General features: G+C 47.4%; 1 protein-coding gene across 1 annotated transcript in view; it reads right to left on the bottom strand.

Annotated features, from left to right (window-relative positions):
* Positions 1-21949, bottom strand: part of pcdh15b (protocadherin-related 15b) — a 1024406-nt gene that overhangs the window by 506625 nt on the left and 495832 nt on the right. Inside the window, 1 exon segment of the mRNA XM_055647246.1 lies at positions 7057-7166. Coding sequence (XP_055503221.1) covers positions 7057-7138 — 82 coding nt within the window. The 5' untranslated portion in view covers positions 7139-7166.

The raw sequence follows: 21949 nt of genomic DNA, 5'->3' as shown, positions 1-21949 counted from the left end.
GAGAGTGTGCAGGTTTCAGTTTCTTGGCACTCACATTTCGGAGGACCTCACATGTTCCACCAACACCGCTGCGCTGGTCAAGAAGGCACAGCAACTACTGTTCTTCCTGAGAACACTGAAAAAGACTGGTCTGCCCCAACAGCTGCAGACAACCTTCTACCGCTGCACCACAGAGAGCATCCTAACATATGGCGTCTCTGTGTGGTATCGCAGCTGCACGGAGACGGAGAGGAGAGCTCTTCAGCGCGTCATCCACAGAGCGTAGAAGATAATTGGTAGACAGCTACCAGCCTTGGAGGGCATCTACAATACACGGTGCCTCAGGAAGGCCGTCAGCATTCATAAAGACTCCTCACACCCTTGCAATAGCCTGTTCAAACTGACATCCGGCAGACGTTACAAGGCCTTCTACGCCCGCACCTCCAGACTTAGGAACAGCTTCATCCCCAGAACTATAGCTGCTCTGAACCGGTCCTGCTGAGTGCCCTCCATGAACTGTCTCCCTCGGATGGTCACGTCACACATCAACCAGGCACAGACCTATTTGCACTTTATACTGCTTTAACTGTTTTTTTTTTAATCCAAGTTATTACATCGGATGGAAGTTGCATTCCAAATCTTGTTGTACCTCTGCGCAATGACAATAAAGGTATATTATTACTATTATCCTTCCTCAGATATGGGGCCCAAAACTGTTCACAATACTCCAGATTTATCCTCACATTATGTCCAGCACATGGATATGCTGGTGATGGAGGGATATGGATCATGTGCCGGCAGAGAAGATTATGCCTGGCACAGACATTGTGAGCCGTAGGATCTGTCCGTATACTGTACAGCTGAGGAGTTTTTGCCCGGGCGCTGGACTTTGGGCGCGGAGTCAAGTGGCCCAGGCCAAAACTCCTCAGCTGGCCCGCCGGCTGGGCTTTGTGTTCTACTGCACGCAAAGTCTGGCACCCCATTCAACTCATGAATCAGCCCTGACTGTATTCGGACTGTAAACGCCTACCTCACCAGGGACTAACTCTACAGAACGTTTTTCCTTCCATTATTTATTATGTAAAAGAATATGTGTGTTATGATTGTGTTTATAATTTGTTTGGTTGTTTTGTTGTTTGACTTTTGCACAAAAGTCCGCGAGCATTGCCACTTTCATTTCACTGCACATCTCGTATGTGTATGTGACAAATAAACTTGACTTGACTTGACTTGATCATATTGAATGGCGGTGCAAGCTCGAAGGGCCGAATGGCCTACTCCTGCAACTATTTTCTATGTTTCTATGAATCGATGGTCGGCCACGAGAAGGTGGGTGGTGGTGTCGGCGGTACGCGAAGGTACAAAGGTCGGACAGCTGGCCGGGTTGCCGACCAATGGGGTCACAGGAGAGGCGCTGCTGCTGCACTCCACGGGCTGCACTACGTCGGGACGGGTGAGGCGGGGCCGGACGCGGCACTCCGATCCGACAGTTCCCTCGACCCGAGTAGTAGCAGTCAAACCCGGGACAAGGGCGGTCCCGTACAGGACAAACCAATTTAGCCCAATATATATGGGATGTCCCGGCTAGTACGGGACAGTTGGCTAACAATAACTGTAGATTTCTGTGAAATATAGAAGCACACACAAAAGTCTAATGGTGAGGAAGGCTTGAGCGTCTTAAAGGGCCTGTCCCACTTTGACGATTTTTCAGCGGACTGCCGGCAACTATCAAGTTCGCGGCACTCGCCTGAAAAACCAGGAACTGGAACGGCGACTGTCAGAGTGGCACACACACACACATACACACACGCACGCACGCACGCACACACATGCACGCACGCACACACACACATGCACGCACGCACACGCATGCACACACGCACGCATGCACACACACACACACACACACACACACGCACGCACGCACGCACACACACATCGCAAAGGTGGGGGCTACGGAAAGCGGGGGAGCGCTGTCTGGAATTCACACAGTGCAAAGCCAAGGTAATACAGACACACACCCGATGAACAGGAAGGTTAAGACGGCTAGCACAGTGTACGGTAAGTCATTTAAAAGAGGGGGGAGAGGGGAGGGGGGGGGGAGGGGAGAAGGGGAGAGAAGGAGTGGAGACACTTTTAAGAAACCAGACAACTTTTAATAAGCCGGAGATACACAGCTGTGAAGTTCGGTGGTCATTTAACATCATCTCCTGCACTCGCCTAAAAAGTCGCCTAAGTGGGACAGGCCCATAAGACCTACTCATGTGTTATAGAAACATAGAAAATAGGTGCAGGAGTAGGCCATTCGGCCCTTCGAATTTCACACCTTGTGAAAATAGCCTGGTTTTACAGAATATATTTCACTCACATAATTGACCAACCAAAGGCACTTCACTGGAGTGTTACTCGACACTGAATCTCGTACAAGACGATATCAGAGCAGATGATCAAAGGTTCAGTCCAAAGAGGAGAGGATAGAGGGAGAGAGGTGGGAAGATTTACACCAAGACTGCAGTAAATTAAACCCTGGAGAGCTGAACGGAGGCACAGCAGTGCTGGCGGAGTGATTAAAATCAAGGATGTGCAATGGGCCAGTAGTCAGAACACAGGTATCTCAGAAGCTTGCAGGGCAAGGAGGTTATGGGGACTGTGAGCAGAGAGACAGTGCATGTCTCTGAAAACGAGGGGGAGAATTTTAATGCCAGAGCTGCCTGACTAGACAAACCCAGATTGTAGACACAAAAAACAGGAGTAAAGGGCCTGTCCCACTTATGCGATTTTTCATCGGACTGCCATCGACAGCCGTGTACGCGGCACTCACCTGAAAGACCGCGAACTGGAATGGCGATTGTCAGAGTGGAACACACATACACAAACACACATCGCAAAGGTGGGGGCCAGGGAAAGTGGGGGAGCGCTGTCTGAAATTCACACGGTGCAAAGCCAAGGTGATACAGACACTTTCTGGGGTTACGTCCGTGCCCGGGTGGGGTTAGAAATGGAATACGCCCTGTCCACGGGCACCCTGGAGGAGTTCCAGGACTGCTGGGCTCCGGAGGGTGTCGAATGCATCCTCAATAAGGATTGCAACATAGTTGTATAGTACTTTATTAAGGATATTTGTTTGTATTGTATGATGGTGGTGGGTTCTGGTTTGTTTTATTGTAGTGTAATATCATTTTTTAAATAGTTGAATACATTTTTTGAATAATAAAAAAAAAAGGTGATACAGACACAAGCCGTGATGAACAGGAAGGTTAAGAGGGCTAGCACAGTGTACGGTAAGTCCTTTAAAAGAGGGGGGGAGGGGGGGGGGAGAAGGGCCCGGTCCGCAGAGGCGATTAACTAAAACTACCTACGACTACCTCGACTACTTACAACTACACGGCGACCCTACTACAACTGCACCTACGACTACAGGATTATCGATTTCCTCCATGTCGACAAATGTTGAATCATTTGTGGCGACCATACTGAGGCCGCGACTAGTTCCCAGAATGCGGGAACTCCTCGCGACCGTGTATGAGACTCACCAGAGGCCACCAGCGAACATGTGGCGACCATGTGGCGAGCGCAGAGTCTCCTGCACTCGCCTAAAAAGTCGCCTAAGTGGGACAGGCCCTTTACTCAGCGGGCCAGGCAGCATTTCTGGAGAAAATGAAGAGATGATGTCTCGGGTCGAGGCCCTTCTTTAGCGTTCTTCAGAGATGCTGCCTGACCCGCTGAGTTACTCCAGCTTTTTGTGTCTATCTTCGGTGCGGTCTTGTGTCGATATCATGTCCAGCATCTGCAGTTCCTTCCTACACAAACCCAGATTCTAGTTTTTGTTGGGTGAACAGCAAGTGCCAAAGCAGATATGATGTATGAGGGACGACAGATGGCGCAATGGGCTAAGATTTTGGCTGGCAACCGGAAGGTAGCCGGTTCAAATCCCGCTTGGAGTGCATACTGTCGTTGTGTCCTTGGGGCAAGACACTTCACCCACCTTTGCCTGTGTGTAATGTTATGTAATTATGTGAAGCACTTTGGGGTCAATGCAAGTTGACTGAAAATGTGCTATATAAATAAGATTATTATTATATTATTATATTATTATATTAAGTGGTCACCTTTGGTCGTTTGACAATTTAACTATATAATTCCAGTTTTCCATGGATTTGTTTCATTGAAGCCCTCATTAGTACCTGGGTTCGGGAGAATAGAAGCAATTGAACTGGGTTTTGAAGAGCAAATCACCAAGTACTTTGCTTGAAAGGCCGAGATAGAGTGGACGTGGCTAGGATGTTTCCAGAAATGGGAGAGTCTAGAACCAGAGGTCGCAGTCACAGAATAAAAGGACGTGCCTCTAGAATGGAGATGAGGAGGGATTTCTTTAGCCAGAGGGTGGAATTCAAGATATTGGTTGTGTATTTTTAAAGCGGAGATTGATAGGTTCTTGATTAGTAAGAGCGTCAAAGGTTACGGGGGGATATCAAGAGAATGGGGTTGAGAAAGGAAGATGAACCAGCAGAGTAAAGTCAACGGGTTAAATGGCCAAATGCTGTTGTAGAGTCATAGAATGATACAGCGTGGAAACAGGCCCTTCGGCCCAACATCTCACAGCCTACCTGCTCGAGTTTAGCCCATATCCCTCCAAAATTGTCCTACCCATGTATCTGTCTTACTGTTTAGTAAATGTTGGGATAGTCCCTGCATCAACCACCTCCTCTGGCAGTTTGTTCCATACACCCACCACCCTTTGTGTGAAAAAGTTACCCCTCGGATTCCTGTTGAATCTTTTCCCCTTCACCTTGAGCCTTTGTCCTCTGGTCCTCGATTCCCCTACTCTGGTCAAGAGACTCTGTGCATCTACCCAGTCTATTCCTCCCATGGTGTTATATACCTCAATAAGATCACCAACCTGTTCCACATCTCCCTATAGCTCAGGCCCTCTAGCCTTGACAACATCCTTGTGAATCTTCTCTGTACTCTTTCCAGCTCGACAACATCTTTCCTATAAACACGTAGGGCCCGGAACTGACCATAAATACTCTAAATGCGGCCTCACCAACGACTTATACAACTGCAACATGACCTCCCAACCTCTATACTCATGTTTTATGCAGTTCCTATGTCTTATGCAGGAGGACCTCAGCCAGTTAAGACAACATTTGTAGAGGAAATGCACGCTGTTTCTTCAGTCTGCACAAGGGTCCCCTAACTGCACCCCTAACTAAACTGAACTGAACTAACATGATTTCCCAAAGAAATGTGGCATCAGGGGCAATTGAACTAGATTCCATAAATCATTTTTGCCCTTTCATCTTTGCAGCGAGAGTGACTGACTTTCAATGTAACTCTAATATTAAATATACATTTACAAAAACACGCATATTTACACCAATAATTGGCCAAATCTTGGATATCTCGTTCCACAAAATGATTTGTGTAGGAAGGAAGTGCAGGTGCTGGTTTACATCGAAGATAAGACACCAAATACTGGAGCAACTCAGCGGCACAGCAACATCTCTGGAGAGAAGGAAAGTTGAAGGGTCTCAATCTGAAACGTCACCATTTTCTTCTCTCCGGAGATGCAGCCTGTCCCACTGAGTTACTCCAGCAATTTTTGTCTATCTTTTGTTTAAACCAGCATCTACAGTTCCTTCCCACACAGAGATCTGAACTGACTGTTATTATGCAAAATGACAACATTGAATTGACTAAAAAGCAGATATCTGCCCTTATTTTTATGAGCAAACATGCACAAGCCAATCTTTGTATGAATTATGCAGATTCATTTGAGTTTCAATATATTAATATATTTTGGAACAACTATTAAATCATCACAAACAATTTTCTTTTAAAGTTTTGAGAATACCATTACACTTAAACCTGCAGAACGCTGAATGCTGGAAATCGATTCGAATTTGGGAGCAGCGAGAATTAGAGTTTTAAAAAGCACGCCCATTTATACAACGAATGCATGGTGAAGGCAGTTCAAGTCTAAACAGTACTGGAGTTACACATCATGATCAAAGGCAGAAGGAAAGATTGTAACGTACCATGGTCATCAAAGAAATCGTCTAGAAAAAGAAAGCAGCATGCAGAGTTCGGTTAGATGCTAATGAACTGGCAGCAACGTGATCATAAAAACAGAATATGCTATATTTTCTATACTTCCAGCAGAGCACAGCATTTAGAAAAGTAAGAGGAAAGAGATAGTCTGTGGAAAAGCAGGCACGGTGAACCATCTCACAAAGTTGAGAAAACTAAATCAAAATGTTAAAGATAACATTAAAACTGTTAAAACCATCTGTATATAGGCAGAGATGAAGATTAATTCCAATTAGAATTAAGAGGTTATTCATCTTTGATACAACCAGCTTTGATTTAATTACGTTTTTAACATTCAGTGGATTATTCCGTCATTCAATATGGAGGTTTATACAGAGCTTGTACAGTTAGAAATCTGTGGTAAAAATCCTGCTGTGTCCATTTTATACTCTTCCCTCTTCGACAGGGTTAATGATGCTGCACTGCTCTCATAGCAACTCAAGTGGTTCAATATAAAAATCAAAGTTTAACTCGTCTAAAAGCAGAATAAAAGTAGTCAACATTAGCTAACCTTCACTTCCTCTGGTGAATACAAACAAATAATTCATTTTTCTCCTAAAAATACAAATTCATTTTTTATTTGTAATATGCTCCTGTTTTTTTCGCTATTTTAACTCTTATTAAAAAATAAAATCTTTCTTTGTCTCCTTCACCTTGTTGACTATTCTGACAGTACAATCACCTGCTGCATAATTCGTACGATTCTCACTTCGAAAACAAGCCAATTCGCAGCACAAACAAAATGAGTGCAAAATTAAAGATTATAACTAAAAACAAGTTTTCGAAAGAGAAATAAAATTTTACTCAAAACGTTGCAAAGGCAATGAACTGAGAAATCTGATTGAAAAGAGATCGGTGCCATGTCGAAATTTGGCAAAAGTAATTCCTGGCAAACACAAATATTCAAAGTTTAAGACATTTAATAGAACTCCAGCCTCCGAATGGTCTCATTTCCCTTGCCTATTTGATGTTTAATTATCTCACCTTCAGGATCCTGGGCAAAATTCAGCGTTGCCAGGGTAACGAGTTTGAGTCCAACAATCAGCCACCATGGCCAGGAAATCATTTTCTTTCAATCTCTACTTGATATGAATCTGAAATTGGAAAAGAACACCTTCCATTAAAACACACTCAATTATCAGTCAAAGAAAATGCTGTTAAACGTCAGCAGTGCACTCAATGTTGTCCCCCCCCCCCCCCCCCCCCCCCCAACCTCATATCAAAACCAGGGCGATGAAATGATGATCCACAAACCATTCATTTAAATCCGCAGAAAATTATAGTGTGCGCCCCCATAATTTCCAGATACCTTGCGCCCGTCATTCTCAATTTCTGCCTGGAGTTATGAATCGCACCTGGGGAGTCAAAGAAACTGCTTTTTATTCTTCTTGCTGTCACTATTTTTAATACAAACGTTAAGTTGTTGAACAAGCAGACGAGGACATGCCGATAATTGGAAAGACTTTAACAGGCTAAAGGGTGCCTGGACTTTTTGCAACCAACTCAAGAAGCCAACTTTTTACGTGTGATCCTGTGGTCACCCGGTCATTTGTAATTGGACACCTTGGTTACCACAGATTTTGTCCGCTACAACCAAAGTCCGCTGTAAAGAGGCCCGTAATAATGGGGGAGGACTGTACACTGCCAATGAGTTGCTTTCAGTGCTGTAATTGTTATATGGTTATTAAATAGTAGTGGAGGATCGCTCTCAAATTGGTGGTAGGGTGCATCAGTTGCCTGATGTAAGTTGGGAAGAAACTCTCTGTGAACCTGGAAGTCTGCCTGTGTAGTCACTTCTGCACCTCCTGAATATATGTCCAATACTGAATCGAGCAGCTTCGGGCACGGCACGGCGGTGCAGCGGTAGAGTTGCTGCCTTAGTAGCGCCAGAGACCCCGGTTTGATCTTGACGGCGGGGTGCTGCCTGTATGGAGTTTGTACGTTCTCCCCGTAACTGCAAGTTTTTTCTCCCAGATGATCCGGTTTTCTTCCACACTACAAAGATGTACAAGTGTGTAGGTTTAATTGGCTCGGTAAAAATGTAAATTGTCCCTAGTGTGTGTCGGATGGTGCTCGTGTGCGGGGATCGCTGACTCAGTGGGCCGAAGGGCCTGTTTTACGCGCTGTATCTCTAAACTAAACTAACAGAAACACAGAAACATAGACAATAGGTGCATTCGGCCCTTTGAGCCAGCACCGCCATTCATTATGATCATGGCTGAACAAAAAAAATCAGTACCCCGTTCCTGATTTCTCCAGATTTCCTTTCATTTTGTTAGCCCTGAGCTATATCTATCTATCTATCTCTTGCAAACATCCAGTGAATTGGCCTCTACTCCGTTCTGTGGCAGAGAATTCCACAGATTCACAACTCACTGGGTGAAAAAGTTTTTCCTCATCTCAGTCCTAAATGGTTTACCCCTTATTCTGAAACTGTGACCCCTGGTTCTGGAGTTCCCCCAATATCGGGAACATTTTTCCTGCATCTAGCCTGTCCAGTCCCTGAAGAATTTTATATGCTGCTTGCTATCAGATCGTAAAGCATATGCTAGCTTTATATTACGTAATCTTGCAATTCGGTCGGAGTTTATCTAGCTTGCTTGCCTATGAAATGGAACCTACAGGGCTGACACCGCAGGGATTCAGCATTGTCTTTGTACTTCTATCTTGATCGAACTTGCAACCATCCCGGGGGAGAAATATACATTCAGAAATTAATAACTCTCAGAGAAAGCAACAACCAGCGCACAACTTGCATTAATGCAACGAGACAGTGTGAAGCCAGAGGGATTTTGTTTAAAATAAAACATACATCTCATCCGGTACTGGGCCCTGCAATTTAGTTTAGTTGAGTTTAGTTTAGAGATGCAGCGTGGAAACAGGCCGTTCGGCCCACCGAGTCCACGCCGACCAGCGATCCCCGCACACTAACCCAATCCCACACACACACACTCTAGGCACAATTTTACATGTTATACCAAGCCAATTAACCTACAAACCCGTACGTCTTTGGTGTGTGGGGGGAAACTGAAGATTTCGGAGAAAACACACGGGGGTCACGGAGAGAACGTGCAAACTCCGTAAAGACAGCACCCGTTGTCAGGATTGAACCCGGGTCTCTGGCGCTGTAAGGCAGCAACTCTACCACTGCGCCACTGCGCCACACTTCTTGTGTCTCTAGCCTTCAGTGGGGACATACTTTTTAAACAGGTATCAAATATAGGTAATAAAATTTAATTATATAACTCACAACAAATAACAGTTTTTGGTTTGGAGGTACAGCACGGAAACAGGCCCTTCAGCCCAGCAAGTGCATGCCGACTAGCGATCCCTGTACATTAACACTATCCTACACACACACACTAGGGACAATTTTACATTTTATACCAAGCCAATTAACCTGCAAACCTGTACGTGTTTGGAGTGTGGGAAACCAAAGATCTCGGAGAAAACCCATGCCAACTAAACTAAACTAGTGTAGATCAAACAGCAAACACAGTTCACAAGTTCAAGTAGAATTAGAAGTACGTAGAAATAGGCTATTTGACCCATCAAATCTACTCTCCCATTCAATCATGGCTAATTTTTGCCTCCTAATCCCTTTTTTCCTGCTTTTTCCCTGTAACCCATGAAAGCCGTTTGGTTCAAGTATTTTCTCTATCTCTGCCTTGTAAATATCCACTGAATATCCAGTGCCAGGGAATGAACAGGGCTCGGTGCAAGCTGAGACACAGTAGGCACAAGCCACAGAGTTACGTCCTCAGGTCTACAGGGAGTAGAATGCGCGCTGCCAGGCAGAACAGTGTTGAACATCAAGCCAAGAGGTAACCAAGGCTTTCAGCAGGAGATGAGCAGAGGAAGGGGCAGTCAGGCTTTGCTACTTAGGTGGAAACAAGACATCTTAGTGATGGATACTAGCGGCAACAGATAATTCAAGGTCAAAAATGACAACATCATTATAAAGACTCAGGTTCGATTTCAGACGGTTGCCAGGGAGAGGGATGGTGTCACTTACGGATTGGAGTTTTTTGAAAGGGAGGGAAGCTGACAGCTTTCATCTTCCAGCACTTAACTGCAGGAACCGTCTGCTCCAGCGGTGATGGATGTCAAACTAAGATGATGGATAAGGAGCGTGCAAGGGTTTTGAGAAGAAGCGTGCATGATGTAAGGAAGGCGGGTGGTCAGCTGTTAACAGGGCTGCAGCGGTGGAGTTGTTGCCTTACAGCACTTTCAGCGCCACAGCAGCGGGTTCCATCCCGACTATGGGCACTATCTGTATGGAGTTTGTACGTTCTCCCCGTGACCTGCGTGGAGGTGGGCCGAAGGTTGGGTCGGGTGGGCCTGTTTTTATGCTGTAATCTCCAAACTAAAGCCAGGATCATGATCGGAGCTCAGCATCCTTTGTGTATGCATTTCTTACATTTTTCCCAAAGCAAGCCATGTTAGGTCCCACACGAGACAAAGATCATTTGGCAGTAACAGATATGGATCAGCAGATATAATCAAACTCAAGGTCTTGGGGGCTCAGAACTTGAAATTCCTCCTCATCTCCTTTCGAAAGGTAACATCCTCTCCACACCCGCTCTATTCAGGCCTTTCTGAAGTGATACAGGATGGAAGCAGGCCCATTTGCCCATGTGAGGCCTGTTTCAGAGGACAAGCGAGTGTCTATCCTACACACATCAGGGACAATTTACATTAGCGAATTGACCTACAAACCTGTACGTCTTTGGAGTGTGGGAGGAAATCGGAGCACCCGGGGAAAACCCACGCTGGTCATGAGAGAACATACAAACTCCATGCAGCCAATGTGGTGATACATCGTGGAAACAGGCCCTTCGGCCCAATGAGTCCATGCCGACAATGATCACCCCGTATAATAGAACTACACTTGGAACAATTTACAGAAGGCAATTAACATACAAACCTGCCTGTCTGTGGGAGGAAACCGCAGCAGCACTGTGGTGCAGCGGTAGAGTTGCTGCCTTACAGTGCTTGCAGCGCTGGAGAGCCTGGTTCGATCCCGACCATTGGTGCTGTCTATGCGGAGTATGTACGTTCTCCCCGTGGCCAGCGTGGGTTTTCTCCAAGATCTTCGGTTTCATCCCACGCTCCAAAGACGTACAGGTCTATAGGTTAATTGGCTTGGTGCAAGTGTAAATTGTCCCTAGTATGTGTAGGGTCGTGTTAATGAGCTGGGATGGCTGGTCTGCGCGGACTCAGTGGGCCAAAGGGCCTGTTTCCGCGTGGTATCTCTGAACGGAACTGGACACCCAGAGAAAACTCATGCAGGTCAAGTGGAGAACGTACAAACACCGCACCGACAAGCACCCCATAGTCACCATGCTCTCGATGGTGCAGCGGTAGAGGTTCACCAGAATCTGAGGAGACAGATAGACCTTCTTCAGCCTCCTCAGGAAGAAGAGACGCTGGTGAGCCTTCTTGACCAGAGTTGAGGTATTGTGGGTCCAAGAGAGGTCATCGGAGATGTTGACCCCCAGGAACCTGAAGCTGGAAACACGTTCCACCTCCGTCCCGTTAATGTGGATGGGGGTGTACGTGCCGCCCCTAGACTTCCTGAAGTCTACAATGAGCTCCTTGGTCTTCTTGGAGTTAAGAGCCAGGTTGTTGTCAGCGCACCATGCTGCTAGGAGCTGGAACTCCTCCCTATAGGCCGACTCATCGTTGTTGCTGATGAAGCCAATCACCGTTATATCATCTGCATACTTGATGATGGTGTTAGTACCATGTACAGGTGTGCAGTCATAGGTGAAGAGGGAGTAGAGGAGGGGGCTCAGCACACAGCCCTGTGGAACCCCGGTGTTCAGGGTGAGGGTTGAAGAGGTGTGCTTGTCTAACCTCACAGACTGGGGTCTGTTGGCTAGAAAGTCCAGTATCCAGTTGCAGAGGGAGGGGTCGATGCCCAGGTCACCGAGTTTGGTGATCAGTTTAGAGGGTATAATGGTGTTGAATGCTGTGTCACGGTATGGTATGGCAACTGCTCTGTCTCCGACCGGAAAGCATTGCAGAGGGTGGTGAAAATTGCCCAACGCATCACCGGTTCCTCGCTCCCCTCCATTGAGTCTGTCCAAAGCAAGCGATGTCTGCGGAGGGCGCTCAGTATCGCCAAGGACTGCTCTCGCCCCAACCATGGACTGTTTACCCTCCTACCATCCGGGAGGCGCTACAGGTCTCTCCGTTGCCGGTCCAGCAGGTCCAGGAACAGCTTCTTCCCTGCGGCTGTTGCACTACTCAACACTGTACCTCGGTGACTGCCAATCACCCCCCCCCCCCCGGACACCCCTCCCACAGGAAAAACACTATGACTGTATGCATGTAAATAGATTTATTTATTGAAATCATATTCTATGTCGCTCTTCCAGGGAGATGCTAACTGCATTTCCTTGTCTCTGTACTGTACACTGACAATGACAATTAAAGTTGAATCTGAATCTGAATCTGAGGATCGAACCCGGGTCACTGGCGCTGTAAAGCATCAAATCTACCGTGGCGCCTCCGTGCAGCTCCAAAGCAGGCAAGCAGAGTGGGTCGGAGGGTGCGCATGGGATGCAAAAACGTGACGCAGGGCATCGATGGGCACAGATCACCGATCCTTGTGAACTCAGCCATTTCCTTGAATCAATGGGTTTCCACTCCATTAGCCTGCAGGTGGCATTGCGACTGCAGCCAGCTCTTTGAGCTGTTCAATGCCCGTAATCCTGGCAGGATTCGCAACATCCTTATTCTGCAGCGATCTTTACAGAACCACTTTAGCTGGGCAATGCAGTGCTCACAGAATAACCCAACAGAGGAAGATGCCTAGGAAAGAACTGCAGACGCTGGTTTAAATCGGAAGAGAAGACACACAATGCTGGAGTAACTCAGCGGGACAGGCAGCATCTCTGCAGAGAAGGATTGCATGACGTTTTGGGTCGAGACCTTTCTTCAGACTGATGCTAAGGGAGTGGGCGGTACATAGGCAAGGAAGTGGTTAGATAAGGAAGTGTAAGGTGTGAACAACGGACAAAGGGAATGGAGATCAAGGGAAATGTAGAATAGATCATTGTTAGTTGGGAGAAGCTAACAACAGAGCAAACAGAGATAAAATGTAGCCGGAGATCTGGGAAGGGGGAGGGGATGGAGAGAGAGGGAAAGCAAGGGCTTCTTGAATTTAGAGAAGTCACTGCTCATACCACAAGCTGCACAAGCGAAATATGAGGTGCTGTCTGTGTGGAGTGCCTTCTATTTGCACTGGGCCTCACTCTGACAATGGAGGAGGCCCAGGGCAGAAAGGTCAGTGTGGGAATGGGAGGGGGAGTTAAAGTGCTGAACAAACGGGAGATCAGGTAGGTTCAGGCAGACTAAGTGGAGGTGTTCAGCGAAACGATTTGCCGATCCCGCGCTTGGTCTCGCCGAAATACAGGAGTCCACACCTGGAACAGCGGATACAGTAGATGAGGTTGTAGGAGATGCAAGTGAACCTCTGCCTCACCTTAAAGAGACTGTCGGGGTCCTTGGACGGAGTCGAGGGGGGGAGGAATAGTGACAGAGGAAAATGCCAATGGTGCCATCAATAATTCCAGTGGCCGGACTGAAGCCTGAACCCAGGACTAGATGAATAGTTATGTTCACCGACCTACGGACCGATCTCCTAAGTTGTATTATTGATAGTTTATCCTATTTTTCTAATTTCTTTCGTACCTTCTTTATTTTTCCTATCTATAAATATAAATAAATAATTAGAGGCAATGTTAATATGTAACCGATAAAGGAGGATCCCAGCTACTTTGGTAACTGGGTCCCTGCAAACCTGGATATTTAATGTGTAACCGCTAAACAAAGTCTGTATTGGTTTGGACTATGATATGCAGATATAACCATATAGTCATATAACAATTACAGCACGGAAACAGGCCATCCCGGCCCTACAAGTCCGTGCCGAACACATTTTTTTTCCCATTAGTCCCACCTGCCTGCACTCATACCATAACCCTCCATTCCCTTCTCATCCATATGCCTATTCAATTTAAATCCAGATGCCTCTAATAAAAAAAAAATAATAATAATAATTCCAGTGGCAATACGAGTCATTTCTTGCCATTCTGCAGCCCGTGTGTTGATGAGCTCCTAATGGAAGACACGGCCTATATAGGGTTTAGAGACAGAGCATGGAAACAGGCCGGTCAGCTCACCGAGTCCGCGCCGACCAACGAACACCTGTGTACTAGTTCCATCCTAGACATTTGGGAAAACTTACAGAAGCCAGGGATCAACCCATCCGTGCACGGACAGGTTTATCTCGTGGAACAGACCCTCTGGCTTACCGGGTCCGCACCGACCAGCGATCACCCGGACACGAACATTACCCCAGACACTCGGGACAATTTACAATTGACAGAATTTGCCCAAGCACAGCAATTCAAAGGCCGGCTACAAACTCAGCAGTAGAGTAGCTGCCTTACGCCTCCAGAGATCCCGGTTCGATCCTGACCACGGGTGCTGCCTGTACGCAGTCTGTACTTTCTCCCCGCAACCTGCGTGGGTTTTCCTCACGAGTCCCAGTTTCCTCCCATACTCCAAGGCCATGCAGGTTTGTAGGTTAATTGGCTTGGTAAAATTGTAAATTGTCCCTAGTGTGTGGATGATAGTGTCAATGTGTGGGGATCGCTGGTCGGCGAGGACTCAGAGGGCCGAAGGGCCTGTTTCCGCACTGTATCTCCAAACTAAACTAAACTAAAGAATTATTAAAGACACCATTGGCATCATCCTACACTGGCTCGTACCGTGAGAACCGCAGTACTTTGTTAAAGTGATATCAAGTTTGAAAAGTTTTGCACATTTTATGTACAAATTGTATACTCTGGAGTTTAGAAGGATGAGAGGAGATCTTATTGAAACATATAAGATTATTAAGGGTTTGGACAGGCTAGGGGCAGGAAACATGCTCCCGATGTTGGGGGAGTCCAGAACCAGGGGCCACAGTTTAAGAATAAGGAGTAAGCCATTTAGAAAGGAGACGAGGAAACAATTTTTCTCACAGAGAGTGGTGAGTCTGTGGAATTCTCTGCCTCAGAGGGTGGCGGAGGCCGGTTCTCTGGATACTTTCAAGAGAGAGCTAGATAGGGCTCTTAAAGATAGCGGAGTCAGAGGATATGAGGAAAAGGGCGGAACATTGGGGATGATCAGCCATGATCACATTGAACGGCGTTGCTGTACAACAACGTACCTCGGTGACTGCCAATCACCACCTTGATCCCGGCAGTTCCTCGGTCGCGAGTTTGAGTCTTCAATGCCGTTTTTTCTTGCAGAATAAATGTCTGTATGAAATGCAGTGTGTTGAATGAATTCCTGAATTTGTAAATGTGACCGCAGCATTGAATCACCTCTCGCACTCATGTCACCCTAGCGGGGCTACATGCCCTTAGGCGGCCTAGCTCGGGGATTCTTGAATCCCCGAGCTAGGTCGCGAGTTTGCGCCTCGATCCTGGCAGTTACTCGGTCACGAGTTTGAGTCTTCAATGTCGTTTTTTCTTGCAGAATAAATATTTGTATGAAATGCAGTGTAGGAGAGGTGTACTGACTGTGTGGGCAGAACTTTGGAAGTGATTGCCCACCAGTCTAAAAAGCCGCTGTGTCTCCCTGTCCCTGGCATAGCAGGGGGCGATCAAACAGCACAATACCCCCCTCCCCATCCAACTCCAGAGGAATCCTCTCCCCGATGGGCCGCTACGGCGACAAGTGGCAGTTCGCACACAGCCCGAGCTGCGCCACCCCAAGAACACCTTGCACACCATCAGCTTCTGCCCCTACGTGTTCCTCTGGAGTTGGAGTGGGGCTGGGCTGGAGTTGCTGCTGGCTGTGGGTCTCTGGGATCTCCGTGCTTGCAGTGGGCCTGGGGGTCGCTGTCCCGTTGGTCCTGACGTCTCCGGCCACCCCCCTGGACTGGAGCTGAGACTGGGAACTGTACTGCCCTTGCCCCCTCCCTCTGCAACTGCAAACAACCCCACTCTCCTGCAAGGGCGATACAGTTCCCGGAGGATAGCAGGTGTCCGGAGACGTCAGGACCAACAGGAACCCGCTCCCCGATGGGCCCCTACGACGCCCCGAGCTGCGCCCCGTCATCCGCAACCCAGGTTCCTCTGTAGTTGGAGCGGGGCTGGGCTGGGCTGCTGTTGGCTGTGGGTCTCTGGGATCTCCGTGCTTGCGGTGGGCCTGGTGGTCGACGTCCAATTGGTGCTGACGTCTCCGGTGACTGCACTGACCTGCTGGCTGCCTTCGCCGATGTGAAGACAGTGCAAAGCCCCCGCGCCGGTGCAATGAGCGGGGAGCTGGAGGGGGGAGGGATGGGGGTCACACACATGGCCGGGAAGCAGAGGGGTGTAGGTGGGGTGAAATTGAAGGGAGCGACAATCTGCTGCTGCCTGCACGCTGAGTTAGAAAGTTCCCACGCAAGACTCACGGTACACTGTGTATCGAGTCTACCGTGGGAACTTTTTAACTCAGTGGGCAGGCAGCAGCATATTGTCAATTATTAACCCTCCCGCGCAATATACCCTCACCTTCTCTTTTATGGATGGGGATTTAGTTCCCCTTTCTTCGAGGACCGACCGGAGGTTCCGCTGTCACCTCTGCGGGCCGCCCTCGGTGAACGTCCTGTCTCCCTGTCCCTGGGATAGTAGGGGGCGATCAAACAGCACAATACCCCCCTCCCCCTCCAACTCCAGAGGAATCCGCTCCCCGATGGGCCGCTACGGCGACAAGTGGCAGTTCGCCCACAGCCCAAGCTGCGCGACCCCAAGAACAAGACGTCCCTTGCACACCATCAGATTCTGCCCATACGGGGAGCGTGTTCCTCTGGAGTTGGAACGGGGCTGGGCTGGAGTTGCTGATCTGGGATCTCCGTGCTTGTAGTGGGCCTGGGGGTCGGTGTCCCGATGAGGGGCGCAGCTCGGGGAGCGGCTTCTGGTGGTTCTGACGTCTCCGGCCAGTTTGCAGTGTTCCTCTGGAGTTGGAGCGGGGCTGGGCTGCTGCTGGCTGTGGGTCTCTGGGATCTCCGTGCTTGCAGTGGGCCTGGGGGTCGGTGTCCCGTTGGTCCTGACGTCTCCGGTGACTGGCACTGTGCTGCTAGCATCGCGACGTGAATACAGTGCAAAGCCCCCGCGCCGGTGCAATGAGCGGGGAGCTGGAGAGGGGAGGGGTCACACACATGGCCAGGAAGCAGAGGGGTGTAGGTGGGGTGAAACTGAAGGGAGCGACAATCTGCTGCTAGCCCCTAGAGCTCTATCTAACTCTCTCTGAAATCCATCCAGTGACTTGGCCTCCACTGCCCTCTGTGGCAGGAAATTCCATAAATTCACAACTCTCTGGGTGAAAAAGTTTTTTCTCACCTCAGTCTTAAATGACCTCCCATTTATTCTAAGACTGTGGCCCCTGGTTCTGGACTCACCCCACATTGGGAACATTTTTCTTTCATCTAGCTTGTCCAGTCCTTTTATAATTTTATATGTTTCTATAAGATGCCCCCTCATCCTTCTAAACTCCAGTGAATACAAGCCTAGTCTTTTCAATCTTTCCTCATATGACAGTCCCACCATCCCAGGGACTGCAGAAGAACCTCTTTACTCCTATACTGAAATCCTCTCGTTATGAAGTCCTTGATTGTACTGCTTGCCTTGCCGAGGCAGCGTGAGGTGTAAATGGAGTCAATGGAAGGTAGGTTGGTTAGTGTGTGATGGTCTGGGCTGCGTCCACAATTCACTATGTAATTATTTTCCTTTTCAGAATGCCATTTAGTTTTAATAGATGCTCGTAATATCGGGTTATATTTATGCATGCAGCCAACAGTAGGGGAAACATTGATTCCTTATCTGATTCACTTAAAACAGCAGAGAGCACAGGTTTAGATCACCAACTGCCGTGCAATATATAATCTCAGTTTATTTCCATACTCCAACCTCTTCATCTGTTTTTCGGGGAGGGGGTGTTTAATCGAGCAGCGATGATTGCATTGTCCCCCCTGTATTTTATCCAAAAATAAGCATGCAAGATAAAAAATATATATCTTCATTGATCTGGGTTCATTGGAATAATGTGATGTTATGTAGACGCTGGGAACAGTATCAACAAAGGCGCATCTGGGCTCACGTTAAATCACAACGCAGTGGCATTAGCACTAGAAGGCACGACACATTTAGATGTTTGTGATTAATTCAGGAGGTTTTCTGCTGCCATTCTGCCATTTTCCACTGCAATTATACTTGGTTTAGAGATACAGCACAGAGACAGGCCCTTTGGCCCACCGAGTCCGCGCCGACAAGTGACCCCTGCACATTAACACAAACCTACTCTCACAATTTATACTCACAACAAGTATAGAAACCCAAGCCAAATAACCTAGAAACCTGTACGTCTTTGGAGCGTGGGAGGAAACCGAAGATCTCGGAGAAAACCCACGCGGTCACGGGGAGAACGTACAAACTCCGCAGGGACAAACACCCATGGTTGGGATCGTGCCCGGGTCTCTGGTGCTGTAGGCGCTGTCAGACAGCAACTCTACCGCTGCGCCACCGTGCCACCTGTATCTCTAAACTGAACTAAACTAAAACACTAGCACTAGCACTGTGCTATCTTCAGCTCACAAGTGGAACAAAACTGAAACATTCAGAACCGACTGCATCAACAGCAATTGGGGTCAAGGAAAGAGCGTTCACTTCGCGGCCCTGTTTGCACCAATCTTTCCACCACCACTCACAAGAAGCGACAAGACAGACACCATTGTATGCAGATGCCGAGACGTGTGCTCAGCTCTGGCTGAACAACTAATCTTGTGTGTGGACTCGATAAGAAGAACAGCAATTTGAAAAATAAAATACGGCTCAATGCTGATTTTTTTGAAGTTGAGCAAAATGAACTTATATGGATGGATTGTGAGGTAAAAAGAAAATGACATAAAATATGCGGCATATTAAATACTCATTTGATCCCACTGGTCTGTACCAATTCTAATGAGCCTTAACACAATGTGCTTTAACCAGATCTTTCTGACACCCAAAGTTAAATGCTGAGGAAATGTAGGAACTAGAAACTGAAGGGACACGGTGTGGCAGTGGTGGAGTAACTGCCTTCCAGCACCAGAGACCCGGGTTCAATCCTGACTACGGGTGCTGTCTATACTTAGTTTGCATGTTCTCCCAGTGACAGCTTGGATTTTCAACGGGAACTCCAGTTTCCTCTCACGTTCCACTCTCAAAGACGTGGGATTTTGCAGGGTGATTGGCTTCTGAAAATTGTCCCCAGAGTGTAGGATAGTGTACTGGTGATCTCTGGTTGGCACGGACTCGGTGGGCCGAAGAGGCTGTTTCCATGCTGCATCTCTGAACTAAAATGAACTGTGTAGGAAGGAACTGCAGATGCTGGTTTATACCGAAGATAGACACAAATAGTTGGAGTAACTCAGCGGGTCAGGCTGCATCTGTGGGGAAAAGGAAGAGGTGACATTTCGGCTCGAGATCCTTTTCGGACTGAGGCAGGGTTGAGAGAAAAGATAAGAGATACTTGAAGTATATAGTACAAAAGGTACATAGAACAAATGAATGAAATATATGCAAAAGAACAAATCAAGGCCAAAACTAAATGACAATATGGTACAATAGAACTTTATTTATCCCAGGAGGGAAATTGATCTGCCAACAGTCATAAAACACAAAATACATGAAACATTAAATTAAAGTGACGTGGAAAGGATTGGGGATGTGCAAAGATTGGGGAGGGGGTAGGGAGTGGAGTCAGTCTCAGTCTACCTCACAACAGATTGGGAGGAGTTGTACAGTTTGATAGCCACAGGGAAGAAGGGTCTCCTGTGGCATTCTGTGCTGCATCTTGGTGGAACCAGTCAGTTGCTGAAGGTTCTACTCATGTTGACCAGTGTGTCACGGAGGGGGTGAGCTGTATTGTCCAGGATGTTCTGCAGTTTGAGGAACATCCTCCCCTCCAAGACTGTAAATTGCTCGTTCTAAGCTCCCCCCCCCCAGTCTAGTTCCAGTCAAAAATCACTGAGTCAAGCCCTTGCACATCTAAACTTTATTTTGACAAAACACAATTACAGTTCCCACTAATGTACCTAACAACCATGGGTTCGATCCTTGTTTCTGCCTGATCAAGCCTTCTTCGCCTCGCTCAAACAGAGACACTACAGAAGGTCACACAGTCCGAAGCGCTCTCCCAGGAGATCGACACAGGACCTTGTGGTAGCAGACTTTTATAGGTCCCCAGACCTCCAGAGGCCGAACGGCATGGGGTGGTCTCTTTACAATCCAATTACAGATATCAATTATCCCTTACATGACAGACATTTCCCTAACCCAATAATAGTGGCCAATACCTTGTATTGTAACAGTGTTTCTCAGAGGAAACGAACATTGCAACAGGTGCCCTGATATGCAAAAAAAAAAACAGATGAGGCTCAATACTTAATCCAATCAACATCCAGTAAAGTAAAGCTTTGCAACATTATTTACAATATGTATGTCTGGTTTGCATTCATCCAATCCATTCTATGCATTTTGCACCTAATTGTCAGGGTCTGCAGATGTTCTCATCCCCTTCTTGCAGCTCTGATCTAGGCTCTAGACAAACTGGCACCACTCTTCAGCTTGTCCCATTTCTACAGAAATCACTTTCAAATTGACCAAATGGCCTAGCAGCCCCAAAGCCTTCACTCAATTTTAGTGCCCTGGCCTCTCCAATGTGGCCATGTTTAACAAGACCACCTCCCGTTAATCCAATTTCTGCTCCCAGGACAGAGACAGCCTTCCTCATGAGTTTGGTGATCTTATTGGTGTCCACGGCCTTCGCCCTGCTGCCCCAGCACACGACAGCGAAGAGGATGGTACTGGCTATCACCGATTGGTAGAACATCTGCAGCAACTTACTGTAAACGTTGAAGGAGCGGAGCTTTCTCAAAATGTACAGCCGGCTCTGTCCTTCTTGTGCAGGGCATCAGCGTTCTTGGACCAGTCCAGTTTGTTGTCCAGGTATCCTCCAAGGTATTTATACTCCTTGGTAAACTGCACAACGGGAAGGGGAGCTCTTAATTAAATAGGGACACCCCAATATTGAACACCAGTGGCTGTTATTCTGCCTGCCGCAAAGAAGATTATACTTAAACTTGCTTGTTAATATTGTACAACATGCTTTAAAACCTTTGTTACATACATGCGTTCACCCGGTGTGAACTTTTAATATCCCAGCTGTTATCAGTCATTTGATAGTCAAGTATTTTATGTCCTATATGAAGGCAAGAAGCCAACTTCGCCTTCACGTCAGTGACATCGGGACCTTGCCAGAAAATTCAATTATTACTTCCAGTTGTTCAGATGTTAGTTCAAGTGCATTTACTTCAAAATTGAATGGTCCTTGGAAACAGACTGTCATATTTTGCTGATATCAGACTGTGCTGCATCAATGGAACCTTACAATGAAGCCTTATGCACGCCACTATTAACCCCCTGTTCAACTGTGAAAACTTAATAACACGACTGGTGCAAATAAAGTGCAAACGAGAATAAACGTGGCTGGCACAATCATATTCTGACAATTAACAGCGCTGTTAGGGCGGCACGGTGGCGCAACGGTAGAGTCGCTGCCTCACAGCACCAGGCACCCGAGTTTGATCCTGACTATGGGTGCTTGTCTGTGCGGAGTTTGTACCTTCACCCTGTGACCTGTGTGGGTTTTCTCCGAGATCTCCGGTTTCCTCCCCCACTCCAAAGACGTACAGGTTTGCAGGCTAATTGGCTTGGCATCAATTGTCGCTAATGCGTGTAGGATAGTGTAAGTGTGCGGGGATCGCTGGTCAGTGCGGGCTCGGTGGGCCGAA

This window comes from Leucoraja erinacea, chromosome 15 (assembly GCF_028641065.1).
Source record: "Leucoraja erinacea ecotype New England chromosome 15, Leri_hhj_1, whole genome shotgun sequence".
Classification (NCBI taxonomy): Eukaryota; Metazoa; Chordata; class Chondrichthyes; order Rajiformes; family Rajidae; genus Leucoraja; species Leucoraja erinaceus.
The sequence above is the reverse complement of the archived record's forward strand: the minus strand, read 5'-3'. Positions and strand labels throughout refer to the sequence as shown.